Source organism: Haemaphysalis longicornis, unplaced genomic scaffold (genome assembly GCF_048455015.1).
Source record: "Haemaphysalis longicornis isolate Haplotype H1 unplaced genomic scaffold, Haemaphysalis longicornis Haplotype H1 scaffold_3, whole genome shotgun sequence".
Taxonomy (NCBI): Eukaryota; Metazoa; Arthropoda; class Arachnida; order Ixodida; family Ixodidae; genus Haemaphysalis; species Haemaphysalis longicornis.
Window position 1 is genome coordinate 74,121,362 of NW_027526335.1, and position 16,204 is coordinate 74,137,565.

Sequence of the window (16,204 nt, forward strand, 5' to 3'; positions counted from 1 at the left end):
AGTACCGTAATCACTAGCCAGTTTTTTCCTAGCTTTACGACATAAATTATTTCAGCCTCGCTCGATACGTAACCTTGTACACTGAATTTTTTGGGACCTATGCACTCTCGGTATGGCTTAGAAAATTTTGACAGATTGTACATTCAGAACTGCGTGTATACAGCCATGCTAAAAATCTTTAAAATGAATTGTTCGCTTCACCAAATCTTGTACTACCTGAAATAAACAAAACTGTGTTTGTCGTGCAACTTTGTGCTTTCTGCAGGTTTCCAGATGACCCAAAAACTTACGACATTGACGAGCAGTTCATGTGGGGCCCAGCCCTTTTGGTTAATCCTGCACTCTACCAGGTAAGCAGATGCAAACCGTTGCCGAATGGTTGATTGCCGCCAACACTGAGTTTTCAGACATATTCATATTCTGGGTGTGGTTAAAACAGCCACAGACAAAAATATTTCGTACACTTAACCTAGGAGCTGAGGTGGTCCAAGCAGTCATCTGAAAACCAGCAAACAAAAAAATTCCTTATGTTCTGAATTCGTTCCTTTTTCGAATGAAGCACCGTATTCTCTAAGTTAAACTTGAGCATTCGTTGGCAGTTTTCCACCCGAAGTATAGTCCAGTCAGAGCCATTCAACTCGCTGAGCCAGCTTGTCAGTCTGAAGATTTGCAAAGAATAAAAAAGCCGAGGTATACTATAGATGTATGGCAGAGAATAATACATAGATACCGCAAAAGGGAAAGTTTAACACACAAAAAGGAATTATCACAAGATCTGGCAGGGTCCACAGCAATACCACTACAGCATAATTTCTTACAACATAATTAAGGGAAACAGTTGTGTTTGGGAGCATTTTGTTGTTGTGATTGCTGTTGTTGCTGTTGGAATTAAAAACACATGTGAAAGCGCTGACGACATGGTGCGGCCAAAACTACACTTTTTCAAGCAGTCTTGGTTGCTTCAGCTGCAAAACTATACATACTCTTTCCAGCTGAGAATGCGGGAGGGGACAGGCATGGAGTTGAAATGTTCTAGGTCATGGACATTCGGAGAGTGTGCGATCGCGGTTGGAATACTGTCACGCATAAGTACAGGTTCTGTGAGAGGTGGGGGGTGGCTGTGAATGAAACACCTTCGGGCCCACCTTGGAATTGTGGCTTCTTTCCTGTCAAGCAGAGGGCACAGGTAAAGCAGGCGTTTTTTCTAGCATGTTGCACTCTTCAAGCAGTTCTGCTCTTCTTGTCTGAAATTATGTTTCCTGGATGGATCACACACATCTGGCCAGGGAATTGACGGGCCTGGTTGGCGGTACTCTCAAGCAAATTCTTTCGCTTGCTGACCTGCCTGGTAGCATTTGCTGGCTAGAAGAAATTCATCTGACATAATGGGGATGAAGTTTTATATGATTTGCCTGCTCTTGCCTGAAAGTCGGGAGGTAACTGGTTTTTTCATGATTAGTTACGCTACCTTGAGTTCCTGTCAAGATGGTAAAGTTGCCTGTTGCTTCAAACGTTTTGATTTCATTCACTATTTCATCTGTTTACAGAGCTATATATATATATATATATATATATATATATATATATATATATATATATATATATATATATATATATATATATATATATATATATATATAATATATAATATATATTGTCACGTCCGGGACAGGTTTATTCTTCATTCAGCTTTATTCTGGTTCTTCAATGACCAGAACTTCGTCACTGGGAGGGAAAGTTCTCGACGTGTTCTTGACCGCGAGTCAGCCAGGTACGGTCCCGAGAATTTCCGTCGCCGTCCCCAACGACCCTATTATCCTCCACGTTTCCATGACACGTATGACGAATACACCACTGGCCGTGAGCGCGAACCGCCTGTTTGTTACAAATGTGGTGTGGCAGGCCACATATCCCGCTACTGCCGTCGTCGACGCCAAGGAACAAGGTACGAGCCCCCACGCGTGTTCTACCGCTCTGAGGCTGGGGATTCCCGCTACGATGACCACTGGCCGACGAGCTCATTTTCCGGGGGACAACCGCCGACACGTCACAATTCATCGGCACGCCACGATTCACCGGCTTCAGACCGCAGCGTTACACCGCCTATCCTTCGCCAGCGACGTTCACCTTCGCCTCGGCGTAGGTCACCGCCGCCGGGAAACTAGATGACGCGACCAATGGAGGTGAGGTCGCTGGGCAAACCACGTCTACTATACCTCCGACCGGACTGTCTACGATGGAATTACCTTCGCCCGTTCTCATGCTCAAAAACAAACTTGGAATTGTGGTTGACGGTGTTCGAACAACGGCTTTAGTTGATACAGGGGCTACAGTTTCTGTGATGAGTGCTGATTTTAAAAATAGGCTTGGTCGTAAGGTGATGTTTAGTTGGGACAAGGTGGCTACATTTCGCGGTGTAGGTGGTGAGTCACTGCGACCGCTTGGTGTATGCTCGGTGAATCTTTGCTTTGGAGGTCAGTACTTCACGGCGGAGTTCACAGTGCTCCCACACTCAACCCACGACGTGATACTCGGTATAGATTTCTTGAAGCAGTGTGGTGCCAAAGTTGACTGCAAAAATGGAGAAATTTTCATTGATGGGGCTGCTCTATCTGCACTTGTTGAAGACACTGCTTGCCATCAGAGCGCACTTAGCGTTTTAGAGGACACAATGATTCCCGCGCGGTGTGCCCTATTTGTGAGAGTTGCATGGCCGGGCTCCCCAGTCCGTGATTTCGACGCTGTAGTGGAGCCTACAACCCAGAATTGTGCCAAGAAGAACGTCCTAGTTCCCCGTGCCGCCGTTTCAGTTGTCCAGGGTCAGTCCCAGTTGTGGACAGTCAACTATTCCAGCGAACCAGTAATGTTACCTCGTGGTCTCAATGTTGCCCATGGAACTGAGTATACATCCACTTCGATAGCCGTTTTAACTGAAGAGTCTGGCCCATCCGTTCACACTCACCCAATGGATTGCTCCAAGCTTCTCGACATGATTAATAAGTCACTTGAACCGGATGAGCGCCGCGCCCTAGTCGATGTTCTCTCCAAGCACGCGGGTGTTTTCGATTTTTCTCAGCTGGAACGGTGTCCTGTAATTCCTGCTACTCGGACTCACCACTCAATACATACTGGAGGAGCACTCCCAATTCGCCAATAACCTTACCGCGTTTCCCCGTCCGAGCGACGAGTAATCAACGAGCAAGTCCAGGAAATGCTGAGAAATGGCGTCGTTCAAGAATCCTGCAGTCCCTGGGCAGCACCTGTCATTCTTGTAAAAAAAAAGGACGGTTCATGGCGATTTTGCGTAGATTATCGACGTCTCAATGCTATAACCAAGAAAGATGTTTACCCGCTGCCCCGCATAGACGACGCCATAGACTGCCTCCATTCAGCATCTTACTTTTCCTCCGTTGACTTGAGACCAGGCTATTGGCAAATTCCCATGGACCCCAAAGATAAAGAAAAAACTGCCTTTGTGACGCCCGATGGACTATTTGAATTTAACGTAATGCCCTTTGGGCTCTGCAATGCCCCGGCCACCTTTGAACGCTTCATGGATACGATTCTGCGCGGGCTCAAGTGGGAAATATGCATGTGCTACTTAGACGATGTCGCTATTTTTGGACGAACCTTCAGGGAGCACAACAGTCGCTTAGCCACCGTTCTTGACTGTTTGGAAAAAGCTGGCGTAGTCCTAAATTCTAAGAAGTGCCCATTCGGAGACCGCCAAACGCTTGTGCTGGGCCTTTTGGTCGATAAAGATGGCGTCAGGCCTGACCCACGGAAAATCCAAGCAGTAAGCGATTTTCACAAGCCGCGTTCTGTCAAGGAGCTTCGAAGTTTTCTAGGCCTTTGTTCTTATTTTCGCCGTTTTATACTGGATTCGCTGACACAGCCAACCCTTTGACTTCGCTACTTCAGAAAAATGTTCCCTTTACGTGGACGTCTGAATGTGACACCGCTTTCCGTCAGCTGAAGCTTCTTTTGACGTCAGAACCTATACTTCGGCACTTTGACCCCTCGGCTCCTACCGAAGTTCATACCGACGCCAGCGGTGTTGGAATAGGGGCCGTACTGGTTCAACGCCATGATCAAAGTGAACACGTTATCGCTTACGCTAGTCGAGCACTAAGCAAGTCAGAAAAGAATTACACAGTGACCGAACAAGAGTGCCTCGCTGTCGTGTTCGCCACACAAAGATTTAGATCCTATCTCTATGGCCACCCATTTACTATCGTAACAGACCACCACTCGCTATGCTGGCTCATCAACCTTCGCGATCCTTGCGGCCGGCTTGCACGTTGGGCCCTGCGTTTGCAAGAGTATAATTTCACCGTGTCATACAAGAGCGGCCGTAAGCATGCTGATGCCGATTGCCTTTCTCGACTGCCGCTGGAAACCACTCCCTGCGACGATGAGCATTTTGACGACTATCTTGCTTCGCTCTCAACCCCATTTCCTGACGTCGGAACCTTCAAGATTGAACAGCGCCGAGACAAGAGTTTACAGTCCCTATTCGAGTCTGCTCGTAATGAAAGGCGAGCTAGCCGCTTTTGCGTGCGCGACGGCCTACTGTACGCAAGGAATTACTCTGGTGTTGGTTGCCGTCTTCTGCTCGTGGTACCGCAAAGCCTTCGAAACAGTGTTCTCAATTTCACGCACGACGACCCCACATCTGGCCACATGGGACTGGCGCGAACGCTGCATCGCACCAAACAACGTTTTTATTGGCCGAATATGCATAAAACAACACAACATTATGTGGCGACTTGCACACAATGTCAGCGGCACAAGCTTCCCACAACCATTCCGGCAGGAAAACTTCAGCCGCTGCATCCGCCAACTTCTCCCTTCGAAAAGATTGGCATCGATTTGCTAGGCCCGTTCCCGCGCTCATGGAAAGGAAACCGCTGGATTGTTGTGTGCGTGGACTATCTCTCGCGCTACTCCGAGACCGCCGCACTATCATCTGCTACCGCAGCGGAAATCTCCAAATTCCTGCTTAGACGTATTCTACTTCGCCATGGACCCCCTCGCGTCATCATAAGTGACCGTGGCCGTCAGTTCACCGCCGACATCGTTGAAGAGATCCTTCGCCTCTGTCAAGTGCAGTTTCGTCATTCTAGCCCATACCATCCTCAAACAAACGGCCTCACCGAAAGGACCAACCTCACACTGACAAATATGCTCGCCATGTACGTTGCCTCCGACCACAAAAATTGGGACGACATCTTGCCCTTTCCTACGTACGCTTATAACACTGCAAAGCACGAAATTACCGGCTACAGCCCTTTTTTCCTTCTCTATGCCCGCAACCCTCGCAGCTGCCTCGACACCATCTTCCCTTTCGAAGAACACGACGAGCCTTCAGTGGCTAAGACACTTTGTCTTGCAGAAGAAGCACGCCGCCTTGCGCGTTTACGCACATTGGCTGCTCAAAAACGCTCAAAGCAACGCTCAAAGCCGCCACTCCGATCTCGCTTACGCCCCTGGAGACTTCGTGTGGCTCTGGACACCCCAGCGTAAACGTGGACTGTGCAAAAAACGCCTTCCCCATTACGTTGGTCCCTTCATTGTTCTGAAACGCGTGAGTGAAGTTGCTTACCTGGTATCACGTGTAGCCACAAGTGGACGACCATGCAAGAAAACACAGGTTGTGCACGTGGCACGCTTGAAACGCTATAACTCCCGTACTGCACAGTGACTCGCCCAGAGGGCTTCGTCTGCGACCGGGGAAGTGTCACGCATGTGGAATGTAGTTAAGCTAATCTAGCAACTCCATCCTCCAAGCTTAAGAAGAAGAAGAACGGGTACGTTCGAGGAAGAGAAGAAAGAAGCTGGGACCTCTCGACGGTTTGGACAATCGGCGCACCAGTTTTCCCTCCGCTTCAAGAGCCAACGTTCTGCAAATAAACCTGTCCCGGACGTGACAATCTATATATATATGTATATATATATATATATATATATATATATATATATATATATATATATATATATATATATATATATATATATATATATATATATATATATATATATATACATATATCTCTCTATATATATATATATATACATATATACATATATACATATATATATATATATATATATATATATATATATATATATATATATATATATATATATATATATATATATACACGGGTGTGTTGCAGTATTTCTGGGATGGGGTGGAGCTTACATGGGTTGTCGGATTGAAGCCCTTCATCAGGGGACTTGTTCCTCAAGTTTAGGTGCAAGCCTTGTACCTTGCTTGCCTTTGTGTTCGCCTTTTGCTTTGACAGAGCCCATGTTTTCACGAGCCTGGGTTTAGACCAGCTGCATGGACACACGGGTGTTGGGGTGGGAAAAGTTCAGGCACCATGAAATCCACTGAAATGTTTAAACAGGCACTGCAGGTTCACCCGTAGACGTCTGTGGATTCGCTTTTATACAGGCAATAGTGGCAGGTCTGTTGGAAGGAACTTTCAACAGAGGAACCGCGTGCAGTAAAGTCAAGCCTGTTAACACTGCATTGTAAATTTTAAAGTGCGTTTCCATGCTTCGGTGCCTCCTTCCCCATTTTCCTACTCCCTTTCATTTTCTAAACAAACAACTTCCGATGGCACTGCAATCTTGTTCCTACTGCAAGTTCCTGCAAGTGTGCATTTGTTTATCGGAACTCTAAAGGGCCGCATTCTCAGTAATTATTGCACCAATTGCGCTCAGTCCGCTACGGTGCCTGTAATGTGTGGTAGAGAGCTGCCACTTCATGGTGGCCATTCTTCAGCCTTCAGGCAGAACTCGCAGCATAAGCACATAACATACTGCGCAGCTTCTCGGGAGCTGCATTTTGTCTTCATTTAGTTGGTTCTTATTTCTGCCATTGTCGTGTCAATAAAGTTATTGGGAAATTACTGCGACTCTCAGAAACATAATTGCTCCTATATACTAAAGCCACATACGAAAGCCAGTGCATGTCCTAAGCTGCTTTGGATAAGAAAGACACATGATGTGTGAAGTAGTCTTGACTTTCTCCATTGCCTTTTAGAAAATGTGCAATGCAGTTTTAGTTTTTCATTGTTTTTGGTATGTATTCGTGCATTGTATCTGAAAATTGGCTTTCAAGTCCGATCAGACGGCCTGAGTATCTATTTATCCTGTAGTGGCAGCATAGACAAGGGGTTTGTCGCAATCACTCCAAAACTTGCCTTACTCGTGAGCGCCAGAATCTAAGAAGGCTTTCTTGCTCATGCCATACAGCATCACGTGATAGGAACAATATTTGTGTTGCTTGCTGGTCCAACCACTGGCTAGTTCTCCCGTTCACCTGCCACACTGCCTCTCACTGGCTTTCTTTTTTTGAAGACTCGATTGGTAATCTAATCAAAACAAAAAAGTATACGCACATCACATCCAACGTGGCTATGCCGTCAACATGGTCAACCTGACCTGTTTGAATGCCTCTGCACAGGGACAAACCGATGTGACAGCGTACGTGCCAGCCGGGATTTGGTTTTCCCCTTCTCTTGTGCGCCGCATTCACGTCCAGAATGGTACACAGATTACTTTCCCCGCTGCACTGAACGGAACTGCACCAGTCACACCACTCCTCTTTCGTGGAGGACACATCGTGCCCGTCGCAGCAGCAACAGCGCAGGTCACCTCTGAAATGTGAGACGTACTTTGCATCGCTAGCATAATGGCTCAGCATGACTCAACAACATGTGATTTACTTTAGTCCGGACCAAGCTCCGCAGGCCACCTTAGTAGCTGGCATTATTTTTATTCAGTTACACAATTTGATGTAACCATTTTAGTTCTATACCCGGATACAAATCAAGAACGGCAATAGCTTATGCTGTCTATCATTCTGTCAAAGCGATGGAACCAGCTTTGTTGCCATCCCTGCAGTAATTTATAGGCAGATGAAGGCCAAAAAATCATAGAAACAACTAGTGTCATGTTCAAAATACTCGCAGCAACGCCCTCTGCGTCGCTCGTAGGAACAGCCAGCTGCAGTTATGAGGCACAGCGGCAACTTTTGTTGTAATTCTTAAGTAGTACCTGAGGATAGAATGAGGGCCACACTAGAGTCAACATAGCTAGAGTGTTGATCTGTCTCTGAGTGTATAGTGACATAATTTCCGATTTGACACTCCAGCATGTTTGCTCCATTGGTATACCTTTCTAATATGTGTAGCGAGATCATGCCACTTACTGTCTTCTGTTATTGTTGCAGCCAAAAAAAGCCGATAGCCTTGTACGCCAACCTTGACGAGACCGGCAAGGCCTTTGGCGAACTCTTCTGGGACGATGGAAATTCCTTAGGTAAACGGGCTGCCAATAATACATCACTCTCGCAGAAACACTCTAACCAGGTGTAAGCAAGGCCCCAACTAACATTTTAAGTGTGAATCACGACCAGTTGGTCGTGGTGTGAATACACTTTATAAGCGACCCCAAACCATCCACCGCCGGCGTCGGCGGCGTCGGCGGCGTCCGCAGTGCTCCTCTATAAAGAAAAACAGCATCCGGCGCCAGGTTTCGATCCGCGAACTTTGCGGCCGCAGCGCGACGCTCTACCGATCAAGCCACGGACTTTTTTTTTTTTTATTACCAGTCATCAACACACACTTACAACACAAAAATAACCACACTGCATTTGGTACAACAAACACCGACATTAACATACCAGCCGTGCTTCCGGCTAGGCTTTGTTATTTAATCATCACTTTAGAGAAATTAACGGCTCTAAAAAATCCAACCAATCTGGTACTGGCTGCTGGACTCTCAGCCCCTCAACGAACTGCGTGACACTCTCCCGCAGAAACTGCCGGGCCGGTCGGGCATCCACGTCACCATGGAGCCACGCCATGCGCGCCCTCCATATGCTGTGAAGGCCCAGGAGCATTATTAAATCGTAGGGGACTCCTTCGTTATTCTGTGTGGGTAAATACCGTATACCATGCGGGGTAAGTGGGAAGTCTTTGTGTAAAGTTCGCTGCATAACATCCCAAAAGTGAACCGCCATCCAGCAGTGTATAAAAACGTGGTCTATGTTATCCGGTTGTTTACAAATTGTACAGTCACTGACTGTACAATTTGTACCTAACCCCTTTTCTTTTAACCATGTTTGCACAGTAAGTGTCCCCGAATGAAGTTTGAAAAAAAAAGACTTCACCCCCGGTTTTACAGCCATACGCTTAACTCTTTTCAGTACATCCTGCCCTGGGCCTTCTTTGTACAGTTCTCTATATCGTGGTATCGGGAACAGACTGTCGCAAACATCTTTATATAATTTTCTACGTGACACTGTACTCAAATATTCCATCGAAAAACGAGTTGACAGAAACCTGAGTGACATGACAACTTCTTTAAAATATCCTGAAACCCTTCCCTGTATGTGCAAACTGGATACGACAAATTCCGGCAGTGCTTGAGACAGCCGCACCTGGCAAACTGTTCGCAAAAAAGGATCGCTTGTATCGCGAAGAAAAAGGAACCTATTCACCAACTGGCGGACAAACAGGTGCGACAACCCAAGACCGCCCTCCTTGACGCGTCGAAAAAGGTTATCTCTACTGCACCTTTCCCATGTAGATGACCAGATAAACACAGCAAATGCACGATGCATTTTCTGTACATTCAAACGCGAGCAGTGCAACACTTGCATAACGTACCACACTTTGGCAATAAAAAATAAATTACAAACAGTCGCTTTAGCAAACATTGAAAGAAAAACCCCTTTCCACTTTTCTGCCCTGTCGCGTATGTCCTGCGTTCGGGCACGCCAATACGGTTCGCTGTCCTGGTAACACTCCAGTGGCGTCCCTAGATACTTAACGGGACTCGTTTCCCAGCTCACGTTGGCAAAAAAATCCGGTGTCAAAGACCAGTCCCCATGCCAGAATCCCAAACATTTCCCCCAGTTTACCCCACTACCTGTGATTGACCCAAAACGTTTAACAATGTCGCGACGGTGATATCAGTGTTGACGCGCCTTATATCTTTAACGCATTCAAACTACGTCGTCAGCGGCGTGCGTTGGCGACTCAGCGGCGTTATAGCGGCTTGATAACTGCGTGGTGTACACGTGATACTACAAACCCGATGGAAGAGATGGAAGAGAAGGCGGCGAGGCGGTGGGCTGCGGGGGCCGAGCGCAAGCGCCGCAAGCGGGCCGACAACCGTGTATTCGCACTTTCACATTCTCCCCCTCGGGGAAATGCGGGGGAATTTTTTTTTGATATTTGTGGTTTGTATCTACCATTGATTTTTATTAGGTCATTCAGGATCTTGTTACGTACTGGTTCCAAGATACCAGTGCAATGTCACAACAACATACGCCGTACCCGAGGCTCTTTTTTCTGAGTTTATTGTGGAGCGAAGCCATACAGTGTGTATGAGCATTTATTCGTTGTCAGAAATTCAGTTTGCCACTTCCTTTATTTTGCATCTAAAAATTGGATGTCTTTTGGGTGGCAAGGTTGACCCAAATGCAGCTGGGTTGCTGTAATCTAAAGGAACCATGCAGAGAAAATACAAGTTTGTTTTGTTGAAAAGATTTCGTGTTTTGTAATGCACCGAGCGCTTGTCCGAAAGCAAACGATGCAGTAATCACTGAGAAATTATTCAATTTAGGTTAAAATTTCAATTTTCCCACCAATACGTGTGTTTTCCCTGGCATCTGCAATTACATCACATAAGCAGGTCTCCAAGCTAAACCTATACAAAAAAAGTATGCTGCGGAGCATGTTTACCGTGAGTAAACCTGGATGGCGGAACCATACAGCGGTGGGCCGTTTTCTGTCTTTGCTTTGTTTTTTACCCTATTTGTACTTGGCTTGTTTTTTGTTAAGGTAGAAAAACTTCATTTCGTGGAACATGGTGTTCACTTCACAAATACGATCACGTAAGACACCGTCACTTAAGCCAATCGGCCAGTGTCGTCTTAGACTAACCCGACGTGCCGCAGTGCTCTGCAGCTAAGACGAGCATAGTGCGCGCAGTACCGACAGCAGTAAGCATCGGTACTTCTGTGTTTACGTGTATTTTCGTACCTTCCACTGTTTAGCCCACCATTCGTACTGCAATAAAAAGGATTCTATAAATTCTTATTCCTATAAAAATTTCAATGCAAATAGCTCAATCGGCAAGCTTGCCTTGCAATATTTGCGTTTGCTTTTGCCGGGCCTAAGCCAATCACACAGCAGGGCAAATGACATCATACGTTCTGTTTCGGAAATGAGCAAGAGGGACATATGGAAATTCCATTTTTTCATAATTATGTAGCTTATTTGGGCTAAGCCTACGTTAAAAGTGGTGTCAGTATGATTTTAACGAGGCAACCTTTCAAATGAAACAAAGATGTGCTTTGTGTGCATGGCCCCTTTAAAGGCATTGAAAGCTCACCGTGGGTCATGTTTGATAACCGAAGGACATCTAAAGGCGGAGGACGTGCCATTCGAGGTTTCTGTATAAACAGTTATTTTCAAAAACACATCCATCCTTTCCCTATGTCTAGTGTGCTACTTTTGCATATGTGTATCACATGCGTTAGCATGTAAAGGACGCACTTTGTGAATCTTTGGTTAAGTGGTTTAAGCAGAATCTGGCAAGAACGATCGCAGATCGCATAGGCAGGCATATCCATCACCTAATTTGTGACAATGGAGTATGATTTTTTCCCTTAAAGGCTGCATATGATTACTTGTATACTGGGTGTTTCAGGGAAGAATTTAAGTAATTTTAAAAATATCCTTTCGGCGGTAAAAGTGTTTTCCTTGTGGAAGTTGATCAGGGGCCGTGGCGGATGCAACCGAACGAGTTCTATTTGCTAGTAGTGCAGCAATTAACTAGTACCTGCTAATGAACATTTTAATTATTGCAGTTAGGCACGTGATTGTAATGAGAAAACTGTGGAGGACCATCAGTCAACCTGATATCCAGAATTCGATTGGCAAAAGTGCAATTGCCCACATACCTATAGGATGAGTACTTCAGTCCTCCGGACTCGCGCATCTGAAGCTTGTCGGCTGAAAAGCACCGCAAAACCATGCGTAGTGTTGATCTTTCTTAGAACTTCACATGCCACACTCACGCCACACTTTATCATGGCCTGGCTATGAGTGATGTCAACACGTGGGCATGACTTTGCGGTGTTTTGGAGCCGCCCAGCTTGTGCATCTGGAGGACCGGAGTACTCAGCCCATGGGTCTGCAGGCAATTACATTTTCGCAAATATTACACTGGATGTTGTGTTGACTGAGGACCCTCTACGATTTCCACATTGCATATCACATGCGTAACCGCAATAAATAAAAAGGTAATTAACAAGTAGTAGTTAATTGTCGTGCTAAAAAGCAATTGCAGCTCGTTTTATTGCGTCTGCTATGGCCCTTGATCACTTCGCACAAGAAAAACAATTTTACCTCCGAAAGTTTATTTTTGAAGTACTTAAGTGTTACCTGAAACACCCTGTATATATAGAGACTCAAATGCTTAATTGTCCTTTTTTATTCCAGATACCATAGAAGAGAAAAAGTACAACCTTTACAAGTTCTTGTCGAACTGGGATGAAAAGGTGAACTTGAATTGAATGTTCCCATATTTTGGTAGAGTTGGCTCCCCGTCTTTTCCGTTCCTCGCAAAATATCTACAGCCACGTCTTTGCAGGTCGTGGTATCTGTGTCAGTCGTCATGAATGGATTCAGCGAGAAGCCACTCATGGGTCAAGTTTTGGTCAGTGGGGTCACACGGCCACCCAATAACATCACTATTGGTACTCGGAGGATCCAATTCGTTTATAATTCCGAATCACAGGTAGGTTCAACGGCAGCTGACTTTGCGTCATTATACTAATGGCTGCGGCCGACTAACAAACAAGTAAACTACACTCGCTATGATTGTGTGACGATCGACTAGAATAAAAATGAAAATTCGAATGCCTGTCTGCCGCCCCAGGTGAAAATGGTATTTTTTCTATCTGGATTTATTAAACCAGAAATTTCTTCTAGCTAGAAATATTTCTAGCGAGAAATAGGCAGGGTTTCTAGGTAGAAATTGTTTCCAGCTCATTTCTAGGTGCATTGAGATTTTGTTCCGGCTGGCAGCTAGTTCCCACTAGCGTTTGTCAGTCCAGCTGGAAGAAAAAAAAACCTGGAAGCTAGAAATACTCGTCTCTAGGTAGACCAAGAATTTTTCTAGGTAGAAGCAGTCTATTTAAGCTAGATTCTATCAATCTAGTCAGAAATGAAGCTGGAAGTTATGATTTCTTGCTAGAAATGCTCTTTCCATTTGCGAGGGGGACCAGAGAATCACCAATTCAACTAAACAGTGCACTATTGGCAACACTTTCAGAAACTTGAGGCTCGATACGAAAAAAAATGTGGGATGTCTAATCCTGAATAAAACTGTGCATAATCACATTATAAATTAAGGAAATGCTTGCTGAAGTCGAAACTGGTTAAAAAGCTGTCGCCCCCATCGTTGAACCTGATATATTAGCAGTCCAGGGGGACATGCATTCGGAAATTATTGGTGTACTACCACTATGCTCACGGAAGCTATTTTATTTGACACCCACACGAGTAGAGCTAATTTGGCGAAATTTTTTAATGTTCTGTTTTAATTACGCCAACTCGTGAATACGAGTTCGCGATACCTGGCCCCAGTGAAAAATTCACTTCATACGTACGACAGATCACAGGGTGTTGCAATTTCAACTGTTATTTATTTATTTTTATTTATTTATTCAGGTACCCCTAAAGGCCCTCCGTAGGAGGGTATTACATAGGGGGGAGCATGCGTATACATCGAACATAGCATGAATGGGTGCTAACAGAATGATAAATTACAAACGTAGCAAAAAATACAAGCAATAAGAATTTTTAAAATACACAACTACAAAAAAGATATAACTACAAGGCAAGCTCATCACAGCAAAAAATAAAAAAATAATAAAAAGGTCAATATATGCAAGCAAGAACAGAATTAGATCACTTCATTTTTTAAAAAGTCTTGAAATTTTGTTAGGTTAGCTTCTGTGGCAATGTGCTGTGGTAGGTTATTCCAGTCTATTATTGTGCGCGGAATGAATGAGTTTGCGAACGTAAATGAATGGCAAGTGGTGCGCTTAACTTTACAAGAATGATCGCGCCGTGGAAATGTAACAGTGGGTGAGTGAAAAAAATCGTCACGAAGGCGCTCATGATGATACAGTTTATGAAAAAGTGTTAGGCGAGCATGCCGGTGGCGAAGTGATAATGAAGCCAACTCCGCGCGATTTTTCAGCGCTGTGACGCTTGCGTATGGGGAATAATCAGAAAAAAAACGAACAGCACGGTTTTGCAGGGATTCAATATCAGGCATAATGTATTCTTGACTTGGATCCCAGATGGCAGATGCGTATTCAATTTTAGGGCGAATGAGAGTGAGGTATGCAAGTTTTCTAATGTGTGATGGTGCCTGCTTTAGGTTATGTTTTATTACGCCTAGTGTACGATTGGCAGATGCGAGCGTTTGATTAATATGGTTATGCCATTTTAAATTTGATTGAAAATGCACTCCAAAGTATTTGTAAGTAGAAACCAGTTCAAGGGTATTGTTGTTCAGGAAATATGTAGTTGGAATTCTAGTTGAGGAACGGGTGAATGACATCCACTTTGTTTTAGAAAGGTTAAGAGTCATTAGCCAATCAGAACCAATTAGCCAATCAGAATGCCCTCCTGGGTGGCACACCGTGCAGAGTTGGAACCAGAGCCCGCCGTTTAGAGATTTTCTGGTCAATCAAGTTTCTTTTGGTCCACCGCATCGCGAGCATCTATGTATACATTTTGAGTAGGTGTATTGTGTAACGCATAAGCATTAATCTTTGTCATAAGAAACAAAAAATTGCACAAAATCAAGAATGCCTGAACATAGGTTGACATAATCACAAAGGTCTACCTGACCCACCGTCCTCACATGATATATGCAAAAACTTAAGAAACGAAAAACAGAAATATTAAAAATTCGCCGAAAAGGCCCCAAGTGGAGCAATAAATATTTGTGTACTGTTCCATGTACAAATTTAACAAGCGCGAAAACCTACGGATTGAATTCTCTGAAAGGGCTTTCATGTACATAGACATATTCTTCAAGCATGTTTTTTTTATTTGATTAGGTATTGACTAAACATGCCCAGGGCTTTCGTGTGTCAAATTTGATTGAACCATATGCAGCTTGTCGTTGTACAAAAATGCATCACTTGCAATGTCAACATTTTTTTCTTATAACATTGCAAATAAAAACTATTTGCCGAAGGAAAACAAAAAAAAAACACAAAGAAGAAAATTTAAACTAACAGAGGCCCACGGCCTATCTCATGGCCCCACGACATCACGATTGCGACAAAAACAAAAAAATACACCAAAACAAGCAAACACAAAAATACTAAAAAGCACTAACCCTCTTAAACCTTTATCCGCACCAAAATACCTAATTGGCATGAATAAGACTTTTAAGTGCTACAAGAGTGTGAGCATAGCTTATTAGTAAAGAATAAAGAAAATAAATGTTGCAAAATTCAAACCAAAAAATCCCCCTATTTCAATTCTCATAGCTAAATTTCTGAATTTTCTTAATTTCTGTACAATTTTTGATCTCCTTCTACAACTTGCATTTGCTCATGTCTCTCTTCTCTTTTGATTCAGTTTCTCATTTTGCTTGGAATTGGACAGCGTCTGGACCGTGACTTCGTGATAAACTGGTCGTGAGGTACACATCTGACTTTCGCAAGAACAGCAGAACAACGTGCGCCCAGTGGAGAAATAAATATTTGTGTACTGGTCTATATAAAAATTTAACAAGCGCAAAAACCTATGTTGCTTGAAATCTTTGAAATAGCTTCCATGTACATACACAAACTCTCTAAGTATGTTTTATTAGGTATTGACAAAACAAGGCCAGGGCTTTCATGCGTCAAATTTGCTTGAACCACGTGTCTCTGAATTTTCTCCAAGCTAAATTCTTCACGCCCCCGCTGATAAAATAAGCATAGAAAAAGAGAAAGAATACCTGTTTACATTTATTATGAAGTCCAATTCACCGAAAATGAGTAAGCAGCGACCATGGTGACGAATGCTTCATTCAAGGTATTACTTTTTCCTAATTACTGTATGTGTTTTGTGTTTTGGGGCACAATGGTAACGCAAACTAC

The 16,204-nt window shown here is 44.2% G+C and overlaps 1 protein-coding gene across 1 annotated transcript in view; it reads left to right on the plus strand.

Moving 5' to 3' along the window:
- LOC144174636 (lysosomal alpha-glucosidase-like) overlaps positions 1-15,863 on the plus strand; it is a 78,170-nt gene extending 62,307 nt beyond the window's left edge. Inside the window, exons 15-20 of the mRNA XM_077703422.1 lie at positions 266-350; positions 7,478-7,677; positions 8,246-8,334; positions 12,531-12,589; positions 12,682-12,828; positions 15,699-15,863. Of these exons, the coding sequence (XP_077559548.1) occupies positions 266-350; positions 7,478-7,677; positions 8,246-8,334; positions 12,531-12,589; positions 12,682-12,828; positions 15,699-15,761 (643 nt within the window). The 3' untranslated portion in view covers positions 15,762-15,863. The remainder of the gene's footprint in view (positions 1-265; positions 351-7,477; positions 7,678-8,245; positions 8,335-12,530; positions 12,590-12,681; positions 12,829-15,698) is intronic.
- The last annotated feature ends 341 nt before the right edge of the window (positions 15,864-16,204 follow it).